The sequence below is a fragment of the Monopterus albus genome, unplaced genomic scaffold (genome assembly GCF_001952655.1).
Source record: "Monopterus albus unplaced genomic scaffold, M_albus_1.0 scaffold126.1, whole genome shotgun sequence".
Lineage (NCBI taxonomy): Eukaryota > Metazoa > Chordata > Actinopteri > Synbranchiformes > Synbranchidae > Monopterus > Monopterus albus.
Genome location: NW_018128006.1, coordinates 649,219 through 660,141, shown reverse-complemented (window position 1 = coordinate 660,141; position 10,923 = coordinate 649,219). Strand labels below are relative to the sequence as shown.

The 10,923-nt window shown below is 41.7% G+C and overlaps 1 protein-coding gene across 1 annotated transcript in view; it reads left to right on the top strand.

Moving 5' to 3' along the window:
- Positions 1 to 10,923, top strand: part of LOC109967132 (plexin-A1-like) — a 274,553-nt gene that overhangs the window by 249,703 nt on the left and 13,927 nt on the right. Inside the window, exons 22-28 of the mRNA XM_020612491.1 lie at positions 1,003 to 1,100; positions 1,872 to 2,030; positions 3,622 to 3,688; positions 6,482 to 6,628; positions 7,235 to 7,394; positions 8,340 to 8,443; positions 8,576 to 8,672. Coding sequence (XP_020468147.1) covers positions 1,003 to 1,100; positions 1,872 to 2,030; positions 3,622 to 3,688; positions 6,482 to 6,628; positions 7,235 to 7,394; positions 8,340 to 8,443; positions 8,576 to 8,672 — 832 coding nt within the window. The remainder of the gene's footprint in view (positions 1 to 1,002; positions 1,101 to 1,871; positions 2,031 to 3,621; positions 3,689 to 6,481; positions 6,629 to 7,234; positions 7,395 to 8,339; positions 8,444 to 8,575; positions 8,673 to 10,923) is intronic.

Here is a 10,923-nt window from a genome sequence, read left to right as displayed (position 1 = left end):
CCGAGCTCCTCACCCTATTTCTAAGGGTGCGCCCGGCCGCCCTGCGGAGAAAGCTCATTTCAGCCGCCTGTATCCGGGATCTTGCCCTTTCGGTCATGACCGAAAGTTCATGACCATAGGTGAGAGTCGGAACGTAGACTGACCAGTAAATCGAGAGCTTCGCCTTACAGACCGGACTCCCTCCGGCCCCTGGCTGCGCCTAGAAATTTTGTCCATAAAAATAATGAACAGAACCGGTGACAAAGGGTAGCCCACAATGCGGTTTTCGTCCAGCTAGAGGATGCTCTGAGCCATCTACCCCCTGATGTCAAGAAGACAGTTATGTCACATTGTCTGCTACCATCATTTATCATTTGGAGAGCATCAGCAGGCAAACACTTGCAGCAGGAGAGAGAGAGAGAGAGAGTAGCCAATCAGGCCTACCTTGCTGTTTACAAGCCAATTTGAGCTCATCATACAGTGGAAAAAAGTGTCTGTTTGCAGATGAGTTCAGAATGTCTTTAAACATAAAGCAAGTCACAGTTTTATTATTTGCTTCATCCTGCATGTTATTTTCAGTATCTGGGAATTAATGGTGCACACAGAGGTTTCTCATGGGTGTCCATGACTATTCAAACTGAAAGAGTAATGGCTTTTTTTTTTGAGTTTGTACATCAGGCTTGTGTAATTTGAATATTTGGCTATCGGTTTCGAGGCTACTTGTGATGTCACAAGGTTCCGCTTATATTGACACGACTTTAACACTAACTTAAGGTGAGCACAGAGGAACGTTTGTCCTTCAGTAGGTGAATGTGTGAACAAGCTTCTGTTTAAATCTGCACTTTCATCATTCTGCACAGTGAAGCTCAGACATTCAAGTGACAATAAGCAAAATACATTTTTGAAAGGAGGGATGAATTTAAAGACACCTGTTGTTCTTTGAGAAAGAATTCAAGAAACTGACAAGAAACTGCACTAGACTCCCATCAGTCTCTCTTGTAACTTATCTGTGTCTTTCTTTAGGTGCAGGCAAATGTTGAGAAGGCACTGACACTGTTTGGCCAACTACTGACGAAAAAGCACTTACTGCTGACGTTCATACGAACCCTGGAGGCACAGAGGTCTCTGTCCTGATTTATTGTTCATATTTTCAGTCAAATGTTTGGATGCACTTTCCCATTCAGTCCAATGGAATTGTGTGTCTGAACCTTTGTGTATTTTATGATTAGTATGAATTTTCAACCCAAATGGAATTTTTACAGTTGGAATAAAACAATGCCATTTTAGAAACATAACTTAGTAACTTACTTATCATTAAAGAGCTTTAAGAGAATATTTCCAGCTCTGGCAATAGGATCCAGTAAGTGCAGGAAAGTCAGTTGAGAGGCTGCTTGTTTAGTTCTGGCTCATAACTATTCAAAGCTGTCAAAGCTCCAGCTGTGTGTTCCAGTCAGTGCAACATACAGTATGCTTCATGCTTTTTGGCAATTAAAAGTACATTTTTAAATAATGGGGAATAGGTTTTAGGAACAAAAGAACAAAGTTATATTTATCTTTCTGAATATGTCCCTCTATCACCTGTTTACCTTCACAAATATAACATGAACTTTGCTTTAGATTAGAACAAAAAAGATATATTTATAACTAGAGTAAAGGCATTTTTAGCACCTCTAAAATTCTCCTGGAGGACTCTGCTAAAAATGGTTTATAGCGAAACAGAGTTATACCACCATGTAATTAAGTGTAATTCATTATTAGCTAAATGAACTATGAGCTTAAGGCTGCCCATGTGTTTTTAAGAACATCTTTAGATATGATGCAACACAAGCTGGCGGTAGCTTTTGTGAAATATTTAAATTACATTTTAATAACGGGCTTAAATGTATTTCCAGGTCATTTTCGATGCGGGATAGAGGCAACGTGGCATCTTTGATTATGACATCCCTGCAGGGGGAGATGGAGTACGCCACCGGAGTCCTGAAGCAGCTGCTGTCTGACCTGATAGACAGAAATCTGGAGAGTAAAAACCATCCCAAACTGTTGCTCAGGAGGTGAGGAGCATGCGGAGACAAAGGGAACTCAAGCTCATTTTCAAACCTATTTTACATCTTATAAAAAATTATTTGTTCTAACTTGGACTGAATGAATGTACTACTGCGTGTTCACTCAGACTTTTAAAGGAAAGACTTCACAGCATGCATTGTTTGAGGGTGAAAACTCTAATTGCGTTGATACTCTTTTTTTGTTTATACTGGAGAAAACAGCCACTGGCAGCCGCATAAGAACGAGCCACACCAGAACCTGGCCATGCAAATGTGGTGGTGCTTTGGTTATAAGCTGTTCCTTTTATTCTCGCCACACTTTCCTCTTTCCATCACTTTCATAGGTTGATTTTTGTGTCATTAGTTCATGGAACTTTGCTTCTTGTGGTGCATGATGAACAAGGCAACATGCACATCTTGATGGGTTTTTCTTCACCATGCAAATTATTTTTCAGTCATCTACAAGACTTGTGCACCTTGATCCGCCAGGGTGTTTCCCTGCACACACCTGCCTTTTTTGGAGTATACACAGCTTCTGGGTATCTCTCTGAGAGATCTTTGTGCCCTTTTATTCCTCATTTTTATTTTTTCTAGTCACCTCTTTACTCCTCATATTGACAGACTACTCCGCTTCAGTCTAAATGGAAACTTTCAGTTAGCTCTGAACGTGAGCTCTTTTGTGTATGAACTAATTTTGAAACAACACATGGCTGTGCAAGAAATATTTAGTAGCCAAGGGTCAAATTACCTTTGAACCCTTGCAATTTGGGCCCCATGTGTTAAAAGGACTATACTTAACTGCCTGTTTAAAGTGCTTTGAATTGCCTTTGTGTTTGCCCAGCAGCTCTTTCTATATGATGTAATCCCACTCAATTTAAAGCTGAAACTTGACACTTTAATGCAGGGTCCTTTATTTTATTTCAAATCAAATGTGATGAAGCACAGAGCCTGAAGATCAAAAACTGTGTAACTGATACTTATGGTCTAGACTGTAGATCTTTGTACAGATCTGGACAGAGCTCATTTGAGGTGTGACGTCAAATTAAAAGGAGGAAATCTGGCTTACTCCTGTCTGCCCTCACTTATAGTCTGTAGAATATCTGAAAGAACAGTAGCACCCAGAGGGTCTTGATATATAAGTTTGCAATGAATTGATTCAAATTCATTTCACCCAGAGAGTCTTTTAGTGAGACAGCTAAACATGTTAAAATGTGAAAGTTGTCCACAGGCGAGCATACAATTCAGCATTAATTGTATAAATAATGACATTCCTAATAATAAATGAATAATGAATTTTACTAGGGTTTAAATCAGATGTTCTTGAAACTGAATGTTCTTCTGGAAATCAACGACCGTTTCCCCAACCTAGCACAACTACATGTAACTAAATGCCAGCCAAACTTTGTCTCCATTGTCTTGTAATCAATACCAGATTGTGTAGATCATTCCAAAAATCTTTCTTGGCATTTTCTAGAAAATTAAAGACTCAAAAACTCTGTCATCCAAGTAAATTGTTTATGTTTTTGTAATCATGTTACTCACAAATTGTAGATTTTCTTTTAAAATGTGTTTTTCCCTCCTCCTTTCCTCTGTGTGTCAGAACGGAGTCTGTCGCTGAGAAGATGCTGACCAACTGGTTTACATTCCTCTTGTATAAATTTCTCAAGGTAAGCCCGGCAGCAAGGTATGATAGGATATGGTATCTTTATTCGGCCTGTTTGCTTACCTTTTAAATGCTGTGATCTGAAGTGGGCTGATATTGTGCAATGTGCATAAATGCGTTTACACTGCTTGTGAGTTTTATTAAATGCCCCCGGCTTATATTATTTCTCCAATGCATTTATCTCAGTGTGGTTATTAAAAGGATTTTCCTGTTTCGGCTGCATAATTTCTTGCCTTACCACTGCAGCGCACATAGAGTAGATCATCAAAGTTCCCAGCAGCGTGCATTTCTTCTCTTCGCTGTTGTTTTAATGCCTTTTTTTTTTTTTTTTTTTTGTCCACAGATCCTTTCAACTCTCATAGCTTCACTCTTGTAGCTGACACCTCCTCTTCACTGTTCTCGATGTCATTCTCTTCCTCTGATCTCTCTTCCATCTGTGTCATTTCTGATGTCATTATTCGGCTGTCAGTCTTCTTTCTGCCTTAAGGTCGTTTGCCTCACCAGGGGGGTGCAGTGTTGCTCATGCTGTCTTCATGTGCCTTCTCTTTTCCTTCATCCTTCGTCCCCTTGTCCTATGTCCTGACTTTTACAGAGCCTGCTTAAGGAAAGTGAGCCCAATCAGAAAATGGTTTCTGAAGTTTCTCTTTCTATTCTCAGTGGTTTCCCTTCTCCTCTCCACACTCTAGAACCCACACATATCATGTGTTCAAAATGCATTAACACCTAAAAAAGTTATTTAAATTCATTTGACCTTTCTATTTATTCACCCTGAAAATAATAAATACACAAAATTTGACTTTTCATTTCCACTGCTTGTTAGCAGTGTGGGAATCCAAGTCTATGTCTCTTTTTTACAGCAACAGCCATCATTATATGCTTAAAATATAAATGTCAGCATACAATTAGGGAGCCCTAATGAAGCTGGTATGCAGAGTAAAGGCAAATTTCATGGACAAGCATGTAGCGAAGGCGGAAGGCAGAAAGCCAGAGTGAAAGCATAACAGTGTGATGCATGCTTGCGCTGTCTCGTTAGCAGCTGCCCACCTAATTGGTCCATATGCTAATGAGGTTTGTAAAATGTACAGTGGTGGAATAAAGAAGGTAGCTACGACGCAGGAGGGAGGAAAGGAAGGAGTTAGAGATGGGTGTTTGAGGTAGTAGGGAGAGTCCAGGAAAAGAGAGAGGAACATGACAATTAGGAGTTTAGAAGAGGACAGGTGTGAAGCAGGAGAGGGAGAAGGAGCTTGGAGTTAAAGGGGAAAGGTAGGGTAGTCTAAGGGATGTCAACAGAGGTGAGAGAAAGGAGGAGGGGAGAAGAAAATTCAAGTAGCCAAAAAAAAAGGGGGAGTGAAATTAAAGCAGACAGGGGAAGAGGCAGACCAGACCAGAAGAACATCTAAAAAATATTCATCTGCCCTCTGGGGGTCCAGAATCCCCCTCACAAAATCTGCTAATTTAGCTGATTTTCTTAACCTCTAACCTGGTGAGTTTTCTTGTAAGCAAACACAAGTTGTGTTTACACTCAGTGTTTCTCACCAAAATACACTGTGTGTATCCTTGAGGTTTAACGAACCTTTGCATTGTCAAAACCTCCACAGAGTACCTTTAAAGCTACTTAAGGGAGAATAAAGGGGGGAAACAAAATGATGACTGAATGTGTGTGTGTGTGTGTGTGTGTGTGTGTGATGGAAAGAACAAGTGAGTGGTTGAATGTGCTTGAAGGTGAGGCAGATAAATTAGCACTTTCCCCCTGTTCTCTTCTGGACCTCATGGATCTCCCAACACACACACACAACCTGAAGTATCTGCCTGAGCACTGCACAGTCGATCATTAAACTCTCATCAGGATGAGTACTGGCTGTGATGTCTCCTCACTCTCCACTCTAAACTGTCACTACTTTAGAAGACTGTGTTTTCCTTGGGCCCAAGTGATGGTAATGACATTATTGATTGGCAAGTGTCTTCAGTGGAGGAGAGAAACATATTTATAACATCTGTGTCTGGTCTCATACACTCACAGGGGTGTAAATGATGGGACAGGACTGCTGCTTTCAGAGTCTCAGTCCTCTAGACAGTGAAAGAAAGAAGGAGATGTTTACATAACACTACAGTGTCCTTCACATTTGGAGACACAATTTCATGAAAATGTTAAAATGTTAGGATTTTACACCAGGCAGAGGTGTAGAGTGTTTTATTAGCTGGACATGCACTGAGGTTTACCATACATAGGGGGTTAAAACAGGAAGTGAGACAGATGGACAGAGAGAGAGAGAAATCCAGTCTACACAGCAAACTGTTATTTTTCACACAAATGAATACATAAAGTTGGAGCAGCAAAAGTGCAGCAGAAAACTCTTTTTCACCATGACCTTCACATGCACAACTGGCACCAAGCAGCCCATTATTACACTTTGTTAATCAAGTGGACTATGACTGGGCTCATTTACATCTGAAATCTTTGTAAATAACACCTTAAATTAAAAAAACTTCACTAACACACCTCTGATGGTTATTTGTGAGAATATCCTTGAGTGTTTGTAAATTTAATGAGGTTGGATCACTGTGTTATTATTAAAATACTGTACTTTAACACATTTACTATATTTTTTTCAACTACAGTCACATGATTGGAAAGAAAACCAATTCTTTTCAGGATTTTTTCTTATCTCTGTTTTCTGTTGTGCTGGACAGTTTTCCCTCTTCATGCCTCCAGCAATTACTGAAATCTAGGAAAAGAAGAATCACTCTTTGGTTGAACTGCTGGCAACTCCTCTCTTTCTGTCTTGTCCCTCTCTAGGAGTGTGCAGGCGAGCCTCTCTTCATGCTTTACTGTGCCATCAAGCAACAGATGGAGAAGGGACCCATAGACGCCATCACAGGAGAAGCCCGCTACTCCCTCAGTGAAGACAAGCTCATCAGGCAACAGATTGACTACAAAACACTGGTCAGTAAACTCACTGTGCCTTGAGGCTTGTGCCTGTCCACTTTGGTCTAAATCACTGCACGAGTCATTAAGCTTTAGTCACATTTGACAGTGATGAAATTTTGAAGTAAACTGTAAGTAATCAGTAGTAGAAATGAGGGACCCTCCTTTTCCTAAATTGATCTGGGGTCTGCCATGGCAAAGGATTTCTGCCAGGGTACACATGGAGCTTCAGCATCAGTTGGATTTGATGTGAGAATGTGATCTGGCTGTGACCTGGCACAACTACTGCCGGGCGTTAATCACATTGTCTCTCCAAACAAAGCACTTCAGGTTTGGCTCACAGACATATACAAACACACTTGTCAGCAGGATCTGTTACAGTAGTTTTGGTTTGCACCCGAGTGTGAATCCTGAGTTATTATATACCCAAACAGTCTGAACTGACTAGGAAAACATCCAGGTTTTAGAATACCTTGTGCAAACAAACTGTGAAAACGCTGTCAGGTACTTTCAAATGCACCGAAACAATTTTCTAAGCATCTCACTAGTTGGCAACATTCTGTGTTATACTTCGTTATGTTTGTCTGTTTCCATTTCCCTTTGTTCTTACTTCTTTTCTGCCAGACGTTGCACTGTGTAAACCCAGAGAATGACAACAATGCTGAGGTGACTGTGAAGTGTCTGAACTGCGACACCATCACTCAGGTCAAAGAGAAGCTGCTCGATGCTGTGTACAAGGGCAGCCCTTATTCGCAAAGGCCAAAGGCTTCTGATATGGACCTGGGTAAGACATGCTGTAAAGTTCTCTACATGCATGCACATTCCAGCTGAATGTGCACAGGTATAATTGCTGTGGCCATGAAAGCTCAGCACACACTTTAGCTCAACAGCCCCTTTTAGATATTTAACAATACATTTAATTCCAGATGGCCAAGATGGTGGGCCAGGGTTACTCTTGTCTGAACTGCTAGCTAATGTTAGTGGATGCAGCAGAGCTAATGGAGACTGGCAAGGTGTGTCTAAGTGAAAGGGGGATATAGAGTGTTTCTCAAGTCTCTTATAAGGGCCATGGTTTCTCTCACTCACGTCTTAGTCCCACCCATGAAAGATGCAAGGAAAAAATGAAAGGCAAACATGTGAGTGGAAAGAACTCGAGGAAACACATTATTAACAACACGAGACCTCCTTTCCTCTGATCGTTCATCTGGGGTGTCCAATCGCCAACTGATTTCTGGTAAAGGGACGTGTCAGTTCATAAAAACTTCCACAAAGGATGGTCTAGTGTATCCTCGGTCATGCAGCTCCTCCAGCAGCCTCCTTGCTCCTCTTTCCTCAGAGCTGATATAAGACTGGGAACATCGTCAGTCCCAGGTCGACCCAGAAGTCGTTCCAGTTGACCAAGGACATAGGAACAATCATATAAGAGACTTGAGAAACACCAGTGGATTTGCCTCAGATACTTGGATCACCACAGTATATATTACTGCTCTGGACGTTGACCTGGTTCAACTTTTTCTGCAATAGAGCATGATGTCACTGGGCAAAGGGGCCGTGTTGACCAATCTTTCATGTGGACTGTTAGAATGAAGATGCCCATGGCAACAACTGTATAAGAACAGCAGAACAGCAGTGGAAACAAAACAACATCTGACCATCTCAGCACCAAAGAGACACACATAAATGCTCAGAGTATTTGGTTGGTCCTCATATTTGTTCCATCTTTTCAAAGAATGGCGTCAAGGTCGGATGGCCAGAATCATTCTGCAAGATGAAGATGTCACAACTAAGATTGACAATGACTGGAAAAGACTCAACACGCTGGCTCACTATCAGGTAACACAAGCACAAAAGAGGTGCTTGGATGAAGTGATAGACACAAGCAAGACTTGACTGTTAAGATAGTTTCATACAGTGAGTATTGTGTTGTGTGTGTGTGTGTTTTTTTTTTTTTTTTTTGATGTGCAGGTAACAGATGGTTCAGTGATAGCCCTGGTGCCAAAGCAGAACTCTGCCTATAACATCTCCAACTCCTCCACCTTCACCAAGAGCCTCAGCAGATACGGTACAGCTCCCATTTTCCTCCTTGACTTGATCATTCTGTCACTGATTCCCATTTCTCTAACTGCCTTCCACCCCCATGCCCTCTAACTCGTTTTCATTCGCTATTTCCCTTTATTTATGGTGCCCATGATCAGGCTCTTTTATTTTTTTCTTCTTTTTCACCTTCCTCTGTGTGAATGGCAGTCCTTTTATCCATTGCTATCAGCCCTTGCCAAGGCTATTCCATGGCTACTTCCAAGCAGTTCGTAAATGACGGGCATTAAAGTAGACATCTCGATCCCCAGCTGACAGAGCGAAAGAGAAAGAGAGAGGACACCTGGCAGTCAGACAGACCGAGACCCAGCATCAATATGGTATACTTCATTGGAAAATTAAACTCTTTAGAAGACAAATTGCTTTGCTCTCATGAATGCACAGCAGCTATCATTGCCCGCTGGTCTGCTGTAGTCCCAAGGCAGCCTGGATTTTCTCCAAAACACTCTGCGTGTATCTGTTTGTGTCTAATCTGAAAATCAGCAGAACAATTTTTTAAGCCAAGGATGTGTGTAAATATTATCATCCCCACTCCCTCACCACTCCTTCTATAGTATGGACAGTAACTGTTTTTAGGGTAGCAGCAGAAATGACCTGTGAACACAACACTGATATACAGGGTGGGCCACGGAAAAGTAGCCCGCCTCCAAAACAATCCACTTGCTTGGGTTACTTTTCCGTGGCCTACCCTGTATTATCACGTTAAATTCATATGGAAGATGTGTTACAGTAACAAACAGCTGTGTGTTTATACGTCCAACAGGCACAGAGCAACGATAGACTTCAGTCTGAGTCGTGTTTCTGGGCACCTGATGAAATTAAGACCAATGTTCACCCTCTTAGTAGCATTGTTTTGGACACTGTCATATGCTAGGGGAATTGTCTGTCTTTTTATCATGTGATGGACTTTTACAGGCTTTCAGGCCAAACAATGCTTCAATTGCTGACTGATATAACAAATAATTTCATTGGCAGGAGTTTGTTGTTCTGAGATGTGTTTGTTGATTTCTTCAACTACGTATATTAGAGATCAGTCACCATAAAATTAAACTTTCTTCTGCACTTGCTCATGGTCTACACATGTGAAACAGACTTCAAATTAACACAGGTAAATGTGCTCATTTACATCAACAGTGTTGGTAAATATGCCACAAAATAAAAATTGCGGTGCTGCAATAGTTTCTGAAAATTTGTGACAGGTTTAGTAAATATCCCCCTTTGTGCTCTGCTATGTTAACTAGCTGGTTACTAATTTTGTCTGACTCTTGTTTGGTGCTGGGAAGGTAGTGCATCTTGGGTTTTCATTCATTTTCTACCGTTTAGTCCCTTGCGGGGTCACCGGAGCCAATCCCGGCTGGAAATCGGGGTACACCCTGGACAGGTCGCCAATCCATCGCAGGGCTAACACATAGACGAACAACCATACACACGCACATGCACTCCTATGGGCAATTTAGAGACACCAGTCAACCTAAGCTGCATGTCTTTGGTCAGTGGGAGGAAGCCGAAGTACCCGGAGAGAACCCACGCAAGCACGGGGAGAACATGCAAACTCCACACAGAAAGGTCCCAGGTGGGGCCCGAACCCGGAACCTTCTCGCTGTGAGGCAACCGCGCTAACCACTGCACCACCGTGCTGCCCTTGCTCTTGGGTTTTTAGAATTTTAAAGCTGAAAACAGCTGCCTCCTGCAGCCAAAAATGATGATGAGAGCCATGAGACTGACCCAGAAGTGTAAAGTTGAGGGCTATAAAACCAAAACAGTAACCTAAAAGACACTACACTGTAAGCTGTGTGGAAGTGAGAACTGTCATCTCAGGTAAATTTGCTGCAGGTTCACCACTAAGAACAACCCCTTTTAAATGCAAGTAATGTATTATAGAAATATTGGAAAAAGCCACTCAGCTGGCAAAAGCAACATCAACACTAGACAGCACCCCACTCAGCCTCTTTGACTTTTCTATCCTGTTCTCTCCCATTTTACCCCTCTCTCTCCTGACCTTTTTGTCTTTCGGTTTATTTAGCCCACCCACTCCATTTTCCTACGGTGTCCCCTACATTTACTTGTCTGCTCTCCTCTCCAGCCTTTAACTGAAAATAAAATGATTAACATGCATCAGAATCTCTCCATTTTTCTTTCCACCTCTTTGCTCCATTCCTTTCCATGTCCCAGCTTCCGACAGAGCAACAACTACTCTTTCACCCAAGCACCTCACTTCT